The following is a 20,096-nucleotide window of genomic DNA, read 5'->3' on the forward strand; positions in this document are numbered from 1 at the left end:
TCAAAAATAAACTGTACTTATAACGTGATGGTTTTAAAAATTATATTTTAATTTTTTTATTTATACCTTACAGTTTTTTCGATGGTTAATTATTGTATTATGCATATTTGGCAAATTTATCATTATTAATATCATTATTATCATTATTAATATCATTATTATCATTATTAATATAATAGTAATAATATGATATAATAATAATAATGATATAATAATATAATATATAATATACGTATGTATTATATATTATGATATGATATAATAATAATAATGATATAATATTATAATATATAATACATACGTATAATACATACGTATATTATATATTATATTATTATATCATTATTATTATTATATCATGTTATTACCATTATTGTTTACTATATTTATTTAACTTTATCCGATTAAACCGATTTGGAAAATTCATCATTATTATATTATATCATTATTATTATTTCATATTATCATCATTATTGTTTACTATATTTATCAAACTTTATTCGATTAAACCGATTTGGGAAATTTATTATTACTATATTATATATTATATTATGCCGTTATTATTATAACATATCATCATTATTGTTTACTATATTTATCAAACTATCCGAGGAATCGGTTTATTCCTTACTGAAGTCCCGATCATATGATATAAATTGCTAATTAAAATGTTCCTTTGTTGTATTAAAGTTAAAAATAAACGAAGGGATGGTTGAATAGTAACAGTATCTGATGGCTCGCATCCGAGGGGTTGATCAGTCAGGACTGACAAGACTAAGTAGCCACAACTGCTTAGGATCGCACTTCGGACCCAGACCGTGGAACCCCCGAAAGGGGTACTGGGAGGCAGGGGCCAAGGAAGTGCAAAGGCAATGGCAAAGCCAGAAGCAAAACCAAAATCAAATGCAGCGGCGGCAGTGCGCGACAGGGACGGCGACAGCGGCGGCCGCACATACAGACGCACATAGGCGAAACGCCGCCGCGCAGTACATAGCACACACACACAGGCACGCATGTGCGTCGACTGAGCAGCGCGCGCGCTGCCGGCGTCGCAGCCGCCGCCGGCAGAACGAGCCGCATGCACGGCGGTGTCGGTCCCATTCGTTGGCTCGCTCGTATTCGCTCGTGTATTATGGCCACAGTGGAACGAAACTCCGGCTCAGATACGTTTCGACGAGTTAATGCACGGTCGGTCCGGTCATTTGTATTTGGAACGCCGTAGCAGACAGAAGGACACGGGTGAAAAAGCGACGAAGCGTGCGAACGGAGTGGAGCGGCTACTTTAGCGCCCTTTTTTGTTTCATTTTCCCCCGCTCACAAAAGCAACATTTTGGCAACTAACATTTCGGCAAACAAAAATTACAACACCAACAACAAAAAAAAAAAACGCAAACGAAACGAGAAATCTAAACGCGGGAATACATCTGGTGTGTTCCGTTATATTTGTGTTCGTAAACAATTTTTTTCTGTTCTGTTCGGTTCGATTCGATTTGATCCGATCCCACCGATAAACGATAAACGCGAATTCCAGTGATCTTTTTGGAAAAGGAGGGCCGCAGACCGACAAGAACTCAAGCTCACCGGTAAAGCGGCGAGCCGAGAGCGCGCGAGAGGGAGTGTGCGTGATCAAGACGGAGAAAAAGAGAGAGAGAGCATCAGATCGCAGCGGCATTCTCGCTTCCCTCGCAATTCGCAAACACAAAATTCAAAATTCGAAATTACCCAGCATTCGTTTCGGTTCCGATATTGGTTTCTTCAGTTCGTCTTATTTATCGAGTCTGCTGTTTTGTCTTTCTTCGCTGAAGAAAGAGAGGCCGACAGACAGAGAGAGAGAGAGAGAGAGAGCGCGCGAGAGCGGAGCCAAGCAGCAGCAGAAGGAGCAGCAAAGAAGTCCAAGTCCGACGAAGAAGTGCCCAAAGCGAGGCGCAGATAAGTAAGAAACGCAAAGGAGAACCCGTAAAGGGATCTTCGGCGAGGATCCTACATTTTTTTCAAGTGTGTGTGTGTGCCTGTGTGCGCCTGTGTGTTCCACAAACAATTGCAGTTGACATTAAATAAAAAGCAAAACTATTGGATTTCACGATCGGCATCGAATGAAAGTGCCTGGCTAACCAAACGAAACCGAATCAAAGTGAAATGGACACCAAGAACCGTTAGACGCCAAGCTTTTCGAATCTGTGTGTGCGTGTGTTTGTTTTTTTCTCTTTTTTTACCTTCCTCCTGCATTCGAGTAACTTGCACTTAATAATGGCTTAAAAAATAATTCGATTACTTTCAGTACAAATACAAAAGCAAATTAAAACAAAAAACCAACTAAAAATCACGAAAAAAAATTGCACACAAAAAAACCAAAACAAAACGATCGGCTCGGCAGAGCCAACGAAAACGAAGAACGAGAGAGGGAGAGGCAGAGAGACGAGGAGGAGCAGCAGAGGATGCGCCACTAATCCCGGAGAGCGCGAGACATGAGAAGCGGCAGCAGCGGCAGTAGCACAACCTATGTAGCGGTCCATGACGAGCATTAAGACCGAGATGCCGCCCCTGCACGCGGCAGAGGCGCTCGCCGCCAGCAGTGCCACCGACAGCGGTGGGGGAGGAGGAGGAGGATCAGCGGGATCCCAGGGAGGAGGAGGAGGCGGAGCAGGAGGCGGATCAGGAGCGGCAGGCTCGGGCGCAGGAGGCGGCGGCGGCAGTGCGCCCGCCACGCCCAATGCCACCATCAGCGCCGCAGCCGACTCCAGTGATAACCAGCCCGGCACCCCGCAACCCCCGCAACAGCAACAGCAGCCGACGCAGCAACAGCTGCAGCAGCCACAGACCCAGCAGCAGCAGCAGGCCATGGGCGGCGGCGATCCCCAGCAGCAGCAGCAACAGCAGCAGGTCACGGGCATCACCCACCAGCCGTACGCCACCCACCACATGTACTCCGCGTCCGCCGGACAGCAGCAGCAGCAGCAGATGTACGGCGGCCTCTATGGCGGCGACATGCAACAGCAGCAGGGCTACGCCAGCAGCTACATCAACAGCTACGAGCAGTTCTACCAGCAGCAGCAACAGCAGCAGCAGGGCACCGACTACGCCTTCGGTGCCGTGGGCGTCGACTATGCCAAGAGTGCCGGAGTGCGCTATCATCCCTACCTGCAGACCCCCACCTCGGGCCTGGGCGGCATCCCCACGGGCAGCGCCGCCGGCCAGGAGGAGGCGGGCAGTGCGCCCAGCGCCGTCAGCACCACCACCGCGGTGGCCATGAGCCCGCGCGTGGTGAGCAGCAGCAGTCCCACATCGACGTCGTCGCACCTGCAGCTGGGCAGCTCCAGTGGCCAGACACCGGGCTCCCCGGGCGGAGCGGCTGGCAGTGGTGGCTGCAAGCTGCAGTGCAAGAAGTGCGGCATCCTCACCACCAACGAGTCGGAGCTGCAGGAGCACATAGCCAATGTGCACGGAGAGTCGCCATATGGCAGCAGCGGTTACGCCAGCTCGCCGTACATCAAGGAGGAGATGCCCACGCCGCAGCCCCAGGGCGTCGGCGGCTCCACAGCGGCCAATCCCGGCGAGCTGCTCGACCTGGACTCCCAGAAGATGGTCTACCACCAGCAGTTGCTCCAACAGCAGCAGCAGCAGCAGCAGCAACAACAGCAGCACGACGCGGTCGCCGGCCTTCCGCTGGGCGCTCTGCCAGATCCGCTGCACTCGATGCAGTCCATGCAGCAGCGGGCGCTCCACAGCTGGGAGCAGCAGCCGCAGCAGACAGTGGCCTCCGTTGAGGGCCTGCCACCCTACATGCAGCAGGGCCTGGGCGTGGGGCTCGGCGTGGGCGTGGGCGTGGGCGTTGGCGTGGGCGTGGACAAGTCGCCCTACTATTCGCCCAAGCAGTCGCCCTACCACCAGTCGGCCGGCGTTGGCGGAGCCACGCTGATCAAGCAGGAGTACGGCGGCCACGGCCTGATCAAGTCCGAGTATCCCGATTCGCAGCACTACGTGGACAAGTCGTTCGACCCCACCGGAGCCGGAGGAGGCGGCGCGGAGTTGTGCGCCAGCGTGGCCACCAGTCCGGCGGAGTTCCCCAGCACCACCACCGGCGGACCGGGGCAGGAGGGCGCGGCGGGTGCGGCGCCAGGAGGCGGCTACCGCGGCTTCGAGCCGCCCAGCTCCAGTTCGGTGCTGCCGGCCAACAGCCTGACGGCCAAGGCGGCCACCTGGAAGTCGAACGAGGCGCGTCGCCCCAAGACCTACAACTGCACGGCGTGCAACAAGTGGTTCACCAGCTCGGGCCACCTCAAGCGGCACTACAACACGACGCTGCACAAGAACGCGGTCAAGTCGAGCGGTCAGCCGGATCCGGCCACCCTGCCCATCTCGGCGCACCATCATCCCGCCCGCGATCCGGTGACGAAGCCCAGCCGCAGGGGCACTGCCGCAGCCGCAGCGGCGGCAGCAGCAGCAGCTGCGGCCTCGGCCGGCGGGCAGCAACAGCAGCCGCCGCCGCCACCGCCGCCGGCCAATGTGCCACCGCCGGAGCCGCCCAGAAGCCCGCCCGAGTATGGCGGCGGCGGCGGCTTGGGCGTGGGAGCGATGGGCGGCGCTGCCATGTCCCAGTACTCGGCCTCGCCGTCGCCCACCCAGCAGCAGCAGCAGCACCACCTCAACCACCATCAGCAGCAGGCCAACGGCTATGCTAATGGCACCGCCAACGGCTATGGCTACATGCAGCAACAAGTGCAATCCACGACAAACGCTTCACCACAGCACGCTTCCAACAACAACAGCAACCAGCAGCAGCAGCAGCAGCAACACCACCAGCAGCAGCAGCAGCAGCACCACAACTCCGTTTTGAACGGTCACCCAAACGGGCTAGCAGGTCCCTCCGCCCCACACAACAACAACAACACCACCCAAATGCCGTCCTCCCAAATGAGGGGCCTGCTGAACGAAACAACAACCACGCCGCCACCAACAACAACAACCCGAGCACCACAAATCACAACAACAACAACAGCAACAACGGCGGCCACCACGGTAGCTACAAAGAGCGAGCAAATGGAGGACAGCAACCACACACATCACAATCCCATTCCCATTCCCATCCCCAATCACAATCTCAGCCAGGACAGGAGCCACAGCAGCAGCAGCAGCAGCTCAATGGCCACGGAGGAGGCGGAGGAGCTGGAGCTGCGGGATCAGGAGCAGGCGGCGGACGATCACCTGCATCAGCAGGCGGCGGCGGCGGCGGCGGCGCAGCAGCAATATCTGCTGGCGGCGCGCCACTATCACAGCAGCACGCCCAACACGCTCAGCAGCAACAGCAGCAGCAGCAGCAGCAGCAACACCAATCCCAGCACGCCCAGCAGCAACTCGCCCCATACTATCTACCGGCAGGAGCCGCCGGCAACGGATTTCTCGCGCACCACCCCGCCGCCGCAGCCGCTGCCGCCTATGGGAATGCTGCCGCCTATGGCAATGGACTACAACATGCTGGCTTTGGATATGCCCATGCCCATGCCCACGCTCATGCACAGCAATATGCTGCAGTGCAGCAGCACCAGCACCACGCCGCTAGCTACTACCATCACCACCAGTATGCCGGACACTATGCCGCAGCAGCAGCAGCAGCTGGTGCCCCACTACCACCAGGCGGTGCTCCACCCGCACCATCAGCAGTTGGCGGAGCAGCACCACCAGCGCCAGGAGGAGGAGCAGCATCATCATCAGCAGCAGCAGCGGGAGCTTCACCAACTGGATCAGCAGCAGCAGCAGCAGGCGTTAATCCTGGCGGACAGTTTGCCGCACAGCAGCAGTTCGCCCACCAGCAGCTCCCCGCCGCCCACCATGGCCATGCCCATGCCCATGCCGCTCACCACCATCACAGCGCCGCAGCTGCTGCCGCTGCAGCCGCCGCCGCCGCACATCACCAGCACCATGCCCATGCCGCCCACCATGCACATGCCCATCATGCCGCCGCCGCCGCAATGCTACCAGCAGCTGCAGCCGCTGGACCCCACAATGAGCTATCACACTATTATTGGTAGTAGTGGCGCCTCGTCGGAGGCGCACTCGGCAGCGGGCGGCGGCGCTGGTGGCTACGGTGCCAACCAGATCACCACCAGCGATGGCCAGATCCTCCAGCTGATGCCCGCCTCGCTGTTCGCGCCCTATGCCCCGATCTCGCCGTATTCGGTGGCCGCCCAGCGGTCGCCGCAGGAGGGCGATCTGCCGCCCGTGCACACGCTCACCACCGCCCTGCATGCCCATCAGCAGGGCGGGCAGCAGGAGGCGCAAACGCCGACGCTGACGGTGCTCTCCACACCCTACTCGCCCACGGTGAGCAGCTCGCGGGCCACCCCCGCGCTGGAGATGGACATGGCCACGCTGATGCAGCACCAGCAGGACTACGAGATGGAGCAGTACCAGCAGCTGCAGCACCAGCAGTTGGAGCAACTGCAGCACCACCAACAACAGCAGCAGCACCACCAGCAGCAGCAACAGCAGCAGCAGCAGCAACTGGAGCAGCAGCAGCAGATCCTGGCGGATCAGGCCCAATCCCTGGCCCAGCAGCCGTTGGCCAAGAAGCGACGTGGAGGAGGAGGCGGCGGCGGCGGCGGCGGCGGCGGAAGTGCCACGCCATCGACGACGAAGCGACGGCGGAACAGCAGCGTGGGATCGACGTCGCCGCACTCGACCACCCTGCCCTCCGGACGGATCAAGTGTCTGGAGTGCGACAAGGAGTTCACCAAGAACTGCTACCTCACGCAGCACAACAAGAGCTTCCACTCCGGTGAGTACCCGTTCCGCTGCCAGAAGTGCGGCAAGCGCTTCCAGAGCGAGGATGTCTACACCACGCACCTGGGTCGCCACCGCACCCAGGACAAGCCGCACAAGTGCGAGCTGTGCCCCAAGCAGTTCCACCACAAGACCGATCTGCGGCGACACGTGGAGGCCATCCACACGGGGCTGAAGCAGCACATGTGCGACATTTGCGAGAAGGGCTTCTGCCGCAAGGATCACCTGCGCAAGCATCTCGAGACGCACAACCGGCCGCGGGTGGTGGGCAAGAAGTCCGCCGCGGCAGCGGCCGCCGCAGCAGCAGCCACTGCCCCGGCGGTATTGGGAGGAGCAGGAGGAGGCGGAGGAGGTGTTCCCGCCGTCGGCACCATCAAGGCGGCCTTTGCCCGCTCGCTGACGGTGACCACGGCCGTCGGCGAATCGGGAGTGCCGGCTCCTGCTCCCCCCTTGGCCCTGGCCCAGGCTGTCAATCCCGGACTCGCTCCCAGTCTCAGTCTGAAGCGGCCCATCGACGATGTGGCCGCCGACGATGACAGCCTGCTGGAGGAGGACGAGGACGAGATGGAGATGGAGATGGAGATGCTGGAGGAGGAGGATGAGGAGGAGGAGGAGCTCGGCGATCACCACCACGGCATGATGATCAAGAGCGAGTTCGTGGAGGAGGAGTTTCAGATGATCGAGAAGAGCATAGAGTTGTACTGAGGACAGACCTGTGGCGGGATCTGGTTGTTGAAATGCTCCCGGGCTTTGAGCTGGGGAGGGGGTCAGAGGAGGATCAGGGGATCGGAGGATCAGAGGATCGGTGGATCAGCGGATCAGCGGATCAGCGGATCAGTGGGCAACTGAGCGCGGCTTGGGCTGCGGGCGCAGTTCGAGCGGCTCTGCAGTTGAGTGCGCCGACGATGGGACACTTGAAGGTGTTCCGAACACATTGCCAGCCGGGAGTTTAGCTCCTGCTTCCTGGGCAGACACGAAGCGGTGGCAAAGCCGCAGCATTTCAACAAACCAGACTCGGGACGCCGCCCAGAACACCCAAATCCATTCCTGTGGCTCGGTAGCTGTACCGAGTTAGCCATATTGTGTGAGAACGATCGCGAGGACAGACCGAATTCCTATTGTTGTAGCAGCAAATTATTTAATTCTATGTTTGTATGTTAAATCTGTATTATTATTATTTGTACTCTAACCCAAACCATCAAGTATACCTCAGCAACAGCAGTCCAAGAAGCGCCCGATCAGGGCGCCCCTTCTTTATGTTATAGATAGTTATACAAGCTCCATTGTACGAGTATGCGTATGTAAACACCTAGTTGTAGCCTTTTTTTTGCACCCCAGCCGTACTTTAATCGTAGCCCGTTTAGTTATTAGCCCATTGTCTTATTAACCGACCATTTGACTATTGATTATGTTCTGTAATGCCATATACACGATATGTACACTAAGCAGCAGCGACCACATGCCAATTGATAGACACCACATCTAGTTACTAGACTAGACAGGCCGTGCGGCCTGTGCGGCCTGTGCGGCCTGTGCGGCACATGTGCTAGCCTTAAAAACGCCAAATTGTCGTCCTAGCAGAGGAGGGAAGACGCAGAACTCGAGCAACGCGAATCAGGGATATTATTATGTTTCTAAGCCACGGAACAGCGCATGCACGGCGTTCTACCATCTAGCATTATGTACCCCTATATTTATTACGTTTAGTTGCCCCTAACTTATGTTCCAGCCAATAAAACCAATTGTAATTATCTAAAGTTCTCATTTCGCCCCGCGCATCCCCCCCCCCCCCCCCCACCATTCCTGCAAAACATTTGTAATTATTTTTTTATTTTAATTGTTAACCAATTTAATGCTTCCCCACCACCCTCCACCCCCCACCCCGGCACGCCTACTACTTTTTTTTTCGAATGACAAATATAAACAAAACCAAAAAAAAAGTGAAAATTACGCAAATTATGTTTTTATTTCGTATTATTTCTTGATTTTCAGTTCGGGCTTGGGTTTTCAGTTTTCAGTTTTCAGTTTGTTGTTGGTTTCTTCCTATTTTGCAGACCAGTTTTCCCTTGGCCTCGCCCCGACACCACCGTCATAAACCTTTGCCTGAATGTATCCCCCTCCGTTTCTTAATTGTTTTTGTAGAAATTCATTGTTGTTGCTGCTGTGCCCGCCACTAGTTCCGAAGAAATTACGTGCGTGTCTTCAGTATTTATTTTCGATGCCGCTGCGCCCGCTTTCGCATCTGTGAGGTTGAGTTTGGGCCGAGCATCCGAGAGATAGGGATTTTTTTGTTGTTTTCTCTGAGGCCCGATTTTGGCGAAGAACGCAGCGCGGCAGCGAGGGACATGTGCAGATACAAAGATACGCGCGCCGCTTGTGTGTGTGGCAACTGGCTGGGCCAGGATGCTCGGCACAAAGGATTCGCCATCCCTGCGGTGTGTGTTCGCCAGAGCGGCTGGCCTTTCGCAGCCTGCGCACATCGCGCCAACACATGTTCTCGAGTGCCTTGGCGCAAGGCATTCCCTCCTTTTTCCATCCGATGCCGATTCGCAGGCTGGGATCGGAGAGAACGCACCCAGGGGGTGCGAATGGAGGCGCATTATGCAACAGCCTTCTTGAGAAAAATATCTCCGGCATCCATTTGTTTGGCTTGGTTAGTTTGAATTCATTTAATAAACTCTGAATGGTTTCCTTTTATATCATTTGGTAATTTTTCTTTTTGAATGCTTAGAGTGCCTTTTTGCAGTACATGTATAGAAAGTATCTACCAGATACCTAGATTTTTTTAAAGTATTTAAAACTCCCCTATATCTTATAGGTTGCTGTTGGTTTTTTATTTATTTTTACACATTCCGTTTCTAAAATCAATTTGACATATAAATGCTGACCATATCTGACACATAAACAGAGGAAGGGAAATACTAAGTATAAGAAGTATTCTTTTTTTTAATTTTAATGTCCTATATCTTTGCATAGACAAGACTTTAAAACGAAATAACTTTGGTTTTGCCTTAGTAGATATGTGTTTAGGGAAGTGGTGTTAGGAACATGGGTTTTGCGAGTTAGGAACCCTAAAAGAGGACACTCTATGGGGGGTATTACGTAAGAAGTACTGACTAGCCTTGGTCTTCAAAGGGTTTTGCGAGTTAGGATCCCTACAAGTAGGGGTATTGCATAAGAGAATATAAGTATTCTGAAACAGAAGATGCCAATCCCAGTGATTGGCGCCGGGTCTTGGGATCTGAAGAGGTGGCTCCCAGCTGGCCGGCTTTGTGGCGGTTTCCCGAGCAGATTTTTGGGGGCTGCGCTTGCGCGACACTCGAGGCAGAGGCAACGCGGCGGCGGCAGCAACAATTGTGGCTATGTCATCATAACGCCGAGTATCTGTGTGCCACACACGCGTGTGTGTGTGTGTGTGTGTGTGTGTGTGTATCTTCTACTCGGCTTTCGGTGCCCGTGCGTTGCTTACTTTTTGTTTGTTGAACATAAAAACTGGTTTCCTGTACATATGCTCATCCAGCAACAAACCATCTGTAATTTTAATTTTTCGGCAAGATGTTGCGCTCTGCCGTTTCTATCCGCTGTCTGCCTCTTTCCTCTTTTTCGTACTCGCCTTCGTTCTCGTCTTCTTGTGTATTTTCGGCAGAGATTTTGATCGGTTATCCAGGTAGAAATTGTCTACCTTTGTGTCCGCCTGTCCGCCTGTCCGCGTGTCCGTATGTGTGTATCTTGTAGATACACTCGTTCCCCGAACAAAAGACGGTAGGGCGCGCTGTCTCGCTCGCACACGGCAGTGTAATCCTTGAAATGTGCTCGTCGCTCTCTCCGCCTCCTTTTGTGCCGCTCTTTCCGTTGCCTTTGCGCCTGCTTCGCAATATGTGTGTGTGTGTGTGTGTGTGTGTGGAGGTATGTGCGCACATATGTACCGCGTTAGCACTTACCATGATTCATAGCTATACACACACAGATCGCTGGCAAGGAAAGAATCTTCCTGCGAAGAGCGAAAAAAGAAGTCCAAAAAATATATATCTGTTCTATATAGACCGAAAAACTTCTGGCACAATGCACAATAGGTTCGCCTTGACAGGCTTTTGTGTCTTTGTTTTGGAGGGGGGAAGGAGAGGCCGAGAAGAAGCAGGAGGAGGAGGAGGAGGGCGGGGAGGGGGCATAGGGGAAGAGCACTATTGAGGAGAGAGACAACCGCAAGTTGTGCTATATGATCGATGTGCAAATTCGGCACTCCTCCTCTTCTCTCCGCACTTTGGAGACCCGTCTTCCAGCACCCCTCCCCCTCCCCCTCCCCCCACTCTCCCCACACACGCATTCTCCAACGCACATGTGTGATCTGCTCACTCACTTCCTTGGCTCTTTCCTCTTCGCCGACTGTGTTTACTTTGGGCCTTGGAAGTGGTCTTGGAATCGGGAATGGATCTGGGCTTGGATTGGGCTAACTGTTCTTTTGTATTTGCTGTTCTCAGGGTCAGCCTCCACCGCCGTTCTCCCTGCCGAATTCCTCACTTTCTGAGTCCTCTCCATCCTAAAAAAGACCAGAAGCTGTGGGCTCTGAGCAAATATCTGGGGGTTTTCTATAGCAATAACACGGGTTTTCTTTAAATCCTTATTCTTTAGATATTTTTTGATAATCTACGATGGTTCTAACAGTTGTTCAGTGAAATCGAACTAAAATCCTTATATTATATCATAGGATAGGATAGGATTGATAGGATATAACAGATAATAGAACTTGATTCTTTAAAATCTTTTAAAAATCTTTTAAAATCTTACCTACATTCTTATTTTAAAACAATCTCTTAGGTTTTTACGAATAATATTACATCATAACGCAAATACTATGTAAATACCATATTATTTCCGTTATATATGGTAGTAGATACCACATTTTTGGGGGAGAAAAACCTGCAAACCCGAGTTCAAGAGATTTACATGGCTTGTTGTCAACTGTTCGGCCTAATTTGCCAACCTAAATGGGTTAAATTGGAGCTGTCAGTGTGCTATGACTGCCCTGACATCTAACACAGGAACTCAATCAAATTGGGCCCGTCGAAAAGTGGAAATTATCCCAGTTCCCCAGTTCCCCAGTTCCCCAGCTCCTGCTGCGAAATTTTCCTCTTGCCGGGGAAGTGTAAATCGTTCTTTTTTTTAGATTTTCCCTCCATTTGACGCTGGCTAAGACCGAGAAATTTCTTTTTTAATTACCAAACATTTGACAGCATCCTAAAATGCTTATTGTGTTCCACACACACACACCGAGTGGAGGGCTCACACACAGATACACCTTCTTGGGCACTCCGGCATTCTGGCTTTCATTCCGGGCCTGTGTGCGAGCACTAGAAGAAACCAAGAAACCAACCCCCGAGAGCTGAGGCCGTAGATATTTGATTTCCGAAACTCAATGACGAACGGCAACAACAACGGCGGCGCAGCGAGGCCGCTCGAAGGCCAAGACCAAGATGCCAGGATAGCATGGCGGCCGCATCGTCATCGGCATCATTATCATTATCATTATCATTATCATTATCTTCTCGGCTCAGCTCAGCTCGGGCCGGCTCAGCATTGTTTCGAGCATCTGCCATGGCTGGCCAAGAGGCCGAACGCCTGTCTAGAGCCTTAATTACGCCGCTTGGAAAATGGCCAGATACACATAGATGCCTATAGATACACAGGCATGAATCTATAAAATATGAAATCGATGGGTAGTACCAGCACGGAATATAAATGAGGGAGAGGTACTGCCAAGTGCACCATTCATTTCCTTAATATAGCATACCCATATTCTGGAGAAGTTCACATAATAGTTACCTCCTGAAACGTATCTACATCCGAGCAGAGATTTAATGTAACTTCTGAATGTATCTTTATTTTACTAATGATTTTTATCAGCTGAAAAAATATTTTGAATATTTTAAAAGAGAATTCCAAGCCACTAATGGTCCCATCCTAATTATTGAGAGGAAACAAACCCTAATGAGCTGACATTCATCAAATCTTATTATGATACTTTATATTTGCTGGCTTATCTGTTGCGCATAACCTTTTGCGAGTGCCAATGCTAAAGCGAAAATACTCTTATGTGCTGATAAGCACTGAAAATTAATAGTTTACAGGGTTTTTGTTTATGGTAGCAATTTCCAGATATTTTAAAATAATTAGTTTGTTCCCACAGAACAGAGGGGTTTTTTTTTATAATATTACTTTGTTTTAAATTTTTGTATTACTTTTTTTATAAGTTTAAAATAGTAGTTTGCAGTATTAAAAATAAAAACGTTGATATTTTTTTAAAAAAAAAGGTAAACTGTATTTTTTCTGACAGTTTCTAGATATTATTAAATGTATTTATTTTATTCGCACAGAACTGAGGATTTTTTGATCATTTTATTTTCTAAATATTTTATTTTTAATTTTAAATCAATTAATATTAATAATTATACCAAAATAATAGTAAAATAATAGTTTTGATAATGTTATTTTCCAACTAAAGAAGTTGTTTAAGCAAGATTGTACTAGATGGCATAGAACATTTTAAGCCACAGATAAACATATTTGTCAGTACCCAGATACTAACTAACGAACTAACAGATTTCGAGTGAGACATTCGCTAGGGGACTCGCCTCCTCCTGCTTGATCCTTTCGGGCTCCTTAACCATCTCCACTGCCAACTGTTCTCCGCTGGGCAAAACAAAAGACTTAGGCAACGAACTTGCCAACGAACTTCGCCGCGCGGCGGGCGGCGGGCGGCGGGCCGCGGGGCGAGGTGTCGAGCTTTGGGGCATTTCAAAATTCGAAATGATACATGCGGAGCAGGGGGCGGGGCTGGCTGGGCGGGGCAGTGGTGCTGCCGCATGGCGAAGCGAAAAAACGAGGAGCGTCACCGCGCACAGCTGCGTCGAGCGAAGAAGCACAACAACGTCGCCACATTGCCAAGCTTCACTTCATGTGTGTGTCCTAATTCCAGTTCAAGCGAAATTTCGTCTCACAATCAGTTAGAAACCAAAAAAAAGACGACACCGCGAACTGAAGTAAAACAAAATAAATCTTTTCGAGCCCCGCAACGAGGCAGCGACTGGGGCCGCACAGCAAATCCAAACTATGGCCAAAACTTCTCGTTTACTTATTTTCGTGGCTGTGCCTTGTTGCTGTCGGCGCTTTATCCGATTGCTGTTCTCGTCTCTCCCCGCATTTTTTATGACGAGTTTCCGCTAATTGCTGATGCGCTGCAGATTAACCGAAGCCAAAATCCAGCCAGCCAAGATACATGGCCGCGGCATAGAGGCGTCGTGGGAGGGGGCGGCTCTGGGATAGAAACAGCCACATTGCACGGCTCCAGCTCCCAGCTCCCAGCTCCCAGCTCCAAGAGTTACTTGGCTAGAGTTAGGAGCCTGTTTTAGCCTTGTTTAGAAGTCTAATAACCAGAGCCAGGGCAGGTCAGCGTTTGAGTTGCCCCAAAAGAAGGCAGCTCTGGGATTCGCCATACCTCCAAAGGGATTACAGAGTAATTGGAATACCTTTTCTCATGAAATCACTCTTTTTGTCGTTTATCGCAATAAAAAATATTGCAAAAAAAAAAGTAAAGAATAATTGGTCAAAAAATAAAATGTCCTTAAAGCAATAGGAGATCGTTAGCAATGCTAGCTAACTGACAAAAACCGTCAATTTTCTTAGCTATACTCATTGATTTGGCTTAAAAACGATGGAAAATCGTGTTTTTGACCAAATCTGAGTTTTGAAATCTCATTATACCCCAAAAAAATAGTTTTTCCAACTGCTAAAAACGTAAGGTTCGAGGAATCTGGTTTAATTTACAATACAATGGCTTTCAAACCTGAAAATTTTTGACATTTTTCGAAAAAAAAAACCAAAAAAAGCGAAAATTGGTCAAAAAATATATTTTCCTTAAAGTGATGGGAACCGTTAGCAAGCTGCTCAGAAGAGTCGTTGATTTTTCTGTTCGCCTTGAAATTACTAAATTACGATTGAAAAAGAATTGTTTTTGACCAAAATCGGAGTCCCAATTTCAAGGGCCTATATCTACTGATGGCAAGCCAGTATTTGATCGGAAGTTCTTGATATCTCTCAAGGGATCGAAGGGCGTTATATTTAATGCGAAATCTCCGACCTTTACCCCATTTCGCGCCGTGTATGATCTAAGCCTTGGTGTGACGCATACACACAGCGCAGGGGTGTAAGAAGAAGAGGGCCAAGCCGAAATGAAAAGAGGAGAAAAAAAAACACAAAGGCGTTCCCCTTGTTGTTGTCGTTGTTGTTTGTGGATTGTGGGCCACAGAAACAGAAACCGAAACAGAAACCGAAACAGAAACAGAAACAGAAACAGAAACAGAGAAGAAACAACAAAGCGGGCGGCGAAGAAGCAGAATCATACGAATTATAGGAATTACGCCGAAACCGAATCGGGCAGTAGGCGAAAGGAGAGGCGGCGAGGAATCGGAGGAGGAGGAGGAGGAGGAGGAGCAGGAGCAGGAGCGGGGGAAAAGAGCAACCTCTTAGATATCAGATTATAGAGCGCTGGCCTCATGGCCAACAACTCCTGCGGGTGCGAGCGAGAGCGCTGTGGGACTGGGACTGAAACTGGGACTGGGATCGCCGTGTGTGCATATGAGCATAATGAGTTAAAATTGGATTAGAGATTTATTGGATTCGATTTCGGTGTGATTCCCTTATATCAGCGCTTACATTGAACCTGAAACTGGACTACCCCGGGCCCAGCTGCAGCCCCAGATACACAGATTCAGATACCCAGATACTCAGCTACAGATACTCAGCTACAGATACTCAGCTACAGATACCGATTCAGATACAGATACTTAGTACTTAAAACCGAAAGCGAAACAGATGTTTCAAAAGTCGTCCGCCTGACACTGACTAATTGGCCGAGCGGAGCTTTGGGCCTGACCTTTTCTCCCCCGACACCTGGCATTAATCTCGCAGCAACTAACTAACCCGGCGATCCCCTCGCTTTCGTTTCGTTGCAGCATCCAGGAGGCATCCCAGGTCGCATCCATCGATGTACTCGGCGAACGCCCAGAGACGGATCAAAATTTAAGCGAATTGAATCATTTCGGACAGCCCGTGAACTCGGGGCTTCGGCCAGGACATTCAGGAGGCAGCGCAGGATGGATGTAAACCCTTGAAGTACACACATCAACTTGGATTAGAAACCACCCCACCCCCAAACATCTTTAAAAATGGATTTCACAATCTTCATCCCCCCCCCCCTTTTTTTTTTTCCTATACTTTAGTGCAATAATTGAGATTAGTTTTGCAAAGGACCTACTAAGGATTCCCCGAATTTCTTTAGAGTAAATTTAGCCCAACTCTTTGTCAAAAGATCTGGATCTTGAGTACTTTTAGCCGCCGTAAAACCAGAGCCATAGTCACCCAAACACTTGCTGTACATACAAAAAAATGTTCAAGGACTAAAGTATCCAGGGGAAGGATAACGAAGATGCAGCAGCAGCAGCAGCAGCAGCAGCAGCAGCAAATTGTCTCCTATATCAACATTGTGCATATCATTTATTGGGCAAACGGAAGGAAAAACAATAATTAAACTTAAATAGCAAAAGGTTAAACGCAGAAGAGGCAATACTTTTAGTTGAAATTGAATTGGAATGCATTTCATCCGTCAGTTGGGAGTGTTTACTGTGCAATATAATGTGTTTCTTTTTTTTTTGATGGAAATGTTAAGGACGAAACTTAGCGATAGCAAAAGAACCACAAAGGATTACCTCGGCAGAACCGCTCAGCAAGTAATAGAAATCTACCTCGTTAGCAGTAAAGAGAAGTACATGTGCAAGTCAGCAGAAAATACACTTTAGTTTTAGTTCGAGTCCTAATTTGAGAGCAGAAAGCTTATGCGGAAACTAAGAAGAACGAACAAATCGAAGAAAATGTCAACTAATTATACGTAAAACTAAAACAAATAACATTAAATATAATTGTTTATATGCTATTTATACACACCTATACATAATATACGAAGGATACTTCTAGGCTTAATGAAACCGGATCGCCACGCCCCCTCGCCCCCGGCCGCCCATCCCCCCACCCCTCGAGTTGCGGCATTGTCATCAGTTTAAATTTGAATCTTTACAGTTTGGCCAGCTACCATGAATTTGTTGCTCATATGACAAGGCAACCACGCCCACCCAGCCACTCCCCACGCCCCCCGGGGGCGGTGGCCCGAGGTGAGAGGGGCGGCGATCAAGGGGGCCACCCACTCCCCAGTCTATCTCAGCAACGAAAATCCAATTGAGAAACTAGAATCAAGAAACAAGTGATTTCTGAGCTCCTGCAAGGACATCATGTCGCATCCCAAGTAAAATCATTATAACAATGTATTTGTCCGCTGGTTCCGATAAACCCCATCCCTAACACGAGGTCTTAGTCTTAAGACTATCGTAATAATATTCATTATCACACAGCCAAGAGTCGACCTTGCAGGACCTGCACTTCTTTTCGGGTCACCGAATCGATTTCTCCTTCCCCGTTTGTGTTTAGAATTATGCGTAAATGTAGCAGTTTTTTTATTGGTCTTATGGCAGAACACCTAAGCAATACTTGATGCAGGCAACTCTTTGGTTCGCATTATGACGACTCTTTCGATCCAAGCTAAATGCAATTTCTTGAAGGAAAACATGAGACGAGAGAAACTAAAAACATATTTGAATTATGTAGCAACTACATGTTAAATTTTAGCAATTAATTATTAAATAAAAAAAGGGAGCACAAAACCCGCATGAAACCTACAAATTATACACACATATACGAACATGATGATCGGGTATATTTAAAGGAAATTTTTAAGCAGCACCAAGTGAAAACTGAACACTGAAACCGCCAAGAGTTTATGGGAAAAGTGAACAATCGCCAAATGCATAATGTGTATTTATGTATGGGTAGTTCTTCTGCAAACCGAATAGAAGTTCGATTTACTTACTCGAAAATACAATTTTTACAGCTCCATTTAAGAATTCTTATTTTTAAAGAAATCCTCCCATTTTTTTTTTAAATATTGCTTTTACCACAAAATAAAAAATATTTGTAGAAATCCATTCGGTTTGTTAAGGAATTACCCGTATGAAGTAGTAATTTGAAAAAAAAAAACAAAATAGTAATAAAAAATGCAACAATTTGACAAGGAACCGTGTACCTATTACTCCACCATACACTCAAAAAAAGCGCACAGATAAAGTCTATTAAAATCAGAATCGTAGGCGATAATTACCAACTATTTTTCGTGTATGTTGTGTGTGCGTGCATTGATATTTGTACATTTTTACAAACCTATAGCCAGGCCAACAAAGCTCAAGAGAACCCAACTTGTATCAGGAATTTTAACAAAAGATTTTATATAATAAAAGTTAGGAAAACTCAGTGTTACATATACAAATATATATATATATTGATATATGTGTGTGTGTGTTCTCTAATAAGCACATCTCAATGTACCCCAAAGTTGCAGTCCGAAGATCTGCAACCGAATGAATTTATGCACGAGAATCGCAGCAGTGAAACGAAAAGTATCTCTCTAAATGTATCTCGAAAATAAACCTGTACATACATTTATGTGTACATACATATAAACGACGGGTCTCCCTGCCCTCACCACCCTCCCCCCCATTTCCCGCAGAAGGAGAATCCAAAATTGTCAGGCCAAGAAAATATTGGAAGCCAACTAGCAGACACACGACAGAGAAATGAATTTTTTTGAACCGAAATAAAGAATGTAAACTACAGTCTTATAGTTTTACTGGGCGAAAAGGGGGCAGTTTTAAATATAAGCCATTTTACGAAAATTATTTTAGTCGCTTTAAATTTTAGGTTTCCCTCTAAAAAAGTACTTATTTACTTTAATTATGACCTACCAACATTTTAAGCAACCTACCAAAGTTGTATTACGTACATTCGCTTGTGTGTTTTTAATCTACACTGGCAGATATATTTGTAACTTGTGTAGTTTCTAAATAAATATTTTTTATGTAACACATTTTTAATATTAATTTTAAATAATAATTAATTTTATAAATATTTTAGAAAACATAGTTTTAATATTAATTTGAAAACAATAAGTAATATAATAAATAATTTTAGAAAACTTGCTTCTAAATATTTAAATAGAATTTATAGATTTTTAATTTAATATTTATTTTGATTTCAATAACCATGAATTTTCGCACCGACTTTTCCTAGTATAAATACCAATATTTATTTCAATTTTATTAACCATCAATTCTATCACCGATTTCCCCGAGTGTAGATTCACGTACTTCAAGCGCAGCAGGTACACGGGGTCGGGTTCGATTACAGGGGATGGGAAAATAAAGGAAAAGTCTGGGGCGGAATCACGCAGACCGTGTCCAACTAAAAGGCGCCGTGCATCATTTGGATGACGCCATCGATGCCGGGGAAATGAAATCAACAGGCGATGGCGACGGCCCGACCGCCAAGCGTTTTCCGAGCTCGGAAAATCCACGGCGGAGATTGATAGACGAAGACCGAAGGCACTTGCACTGCTTGCAGTCGTCGGTGGTGGTGAAATGCCTTTGGTAGAGCCTAAATCAGGTGGGCGGTCGGACACAGGCGTTCATGCGTGACCAATTCACGATGTTTATCAGGGATATCTAAACATGTGACAAAAATCAGAAGATTGGATATTTTCGTAATAGGTTTTTAGTTTCCCAATGAAGAAAGAGTAGTTTTAAGCTTTAAAATAATTTTTGTAAACACCTTTCTTAGTTTCTTATAAAAATCGGATAAATCTGATAATTTGCCAGTTATTTTTCATAATTACATGCGCCTTAAGATAGGCAATGTTTTTATATGAATATAAAAAGGGAGACTTTTTTTTACTAACTTACATATATTATTTATTTAAGATTTTCCTTATTAGTTTTGAGCCCTATCTGAATTAAAGTTATTATAATATGGCTTCTAGAAATTCTCTAACTAGTTGAATCCTTTTTAAATTTGTTCCCTTTATACATAGCTGTCAATAATAAATTGTGGTATATGTTGCTTGATCGTGATGTATACCATCGCATAAACGCACTGCAATTACACTGAAAATAATGGCTCAAGGACGCCCGAGAGAATAGTTTCTCCTTCCACCATTAGACTGTCATATGGCTGTAATTTATTGTACCATACCAAACTATACCATACTATACCAAGCTATTCAGACTGCCCTGTGGGAAGGACAAGGAGCACAGAAGACGGGATTTCGTTGCACCTCAGCACACTGACGGCAACGCCTCCTTACACTCCGAGAAAACTTTTATAATAAA

General features: G+C 47.8%; 1 protein-coding gene across 2 annotated transcripts; it reads left to right on the plus strand.

The window, feature by feature from the left end:
* Positions 1-1,147: 1,147 nt before the first annotated feature.
* Positions 1,148-16,835, plus strand: LOC108023996 (neurogenic protein mastermind). 2 transcript variants are annotated; one of them, XM_017093735.3, is made up of 3 exons: positions 1,148-1,933; positions 2,279-6,772; positions 15,786-16,835. In XM_017093735.3, the coding sequence occupies exons 2-3, from the start codon at positions 2,512-2,514 to the stop codon at positions 15,854-15,856; spliced, it is 4,332 nt and encodes a 1,443-aa protein (XP_016949224.3). In that variant the 5' UTR covers positions 1,148-1,933; positions 2,279-2,511; the 3' UTR covers positions 15,857-16,835. The 2 variants fall into 2 exon arrangements, with proteins under 2 accessions (XP_016949224.3, XP_016949221.3); XM_017093732.3 differs by lacking the exon at positions 15,786-16,835 and having other exon boundaries at positions 2,279-8,528.
* Positions 16,836-20,096: the final 3,261 nt, after the last annotated feature.

The sequence above is a fragment of the Drosophila biarmipes genome, chromosome X (assembly GCF_025231255.1).
Source record: "Drosophila biarmipes strain raj3 chromosome X, RU_DBia_V1.1, whole genome shotgun sequence".
Taxonomy (NCBI): Eukaryota; Metazoa; Arthropoda; class Insecta; order Diptera; family Drosophilidae; genus Drosophila; species Drosophila biarmipes.

What these genes read in the sequence shown, in the direction of transcription:
- LOC108023996 (XM_017093732.3), top strand. Translation starts at nt 2,512, where the DNA reads ATGACGAGCATTAAGACCGAGATGCCGCCCCTGCACGCGGCAGAGGCG.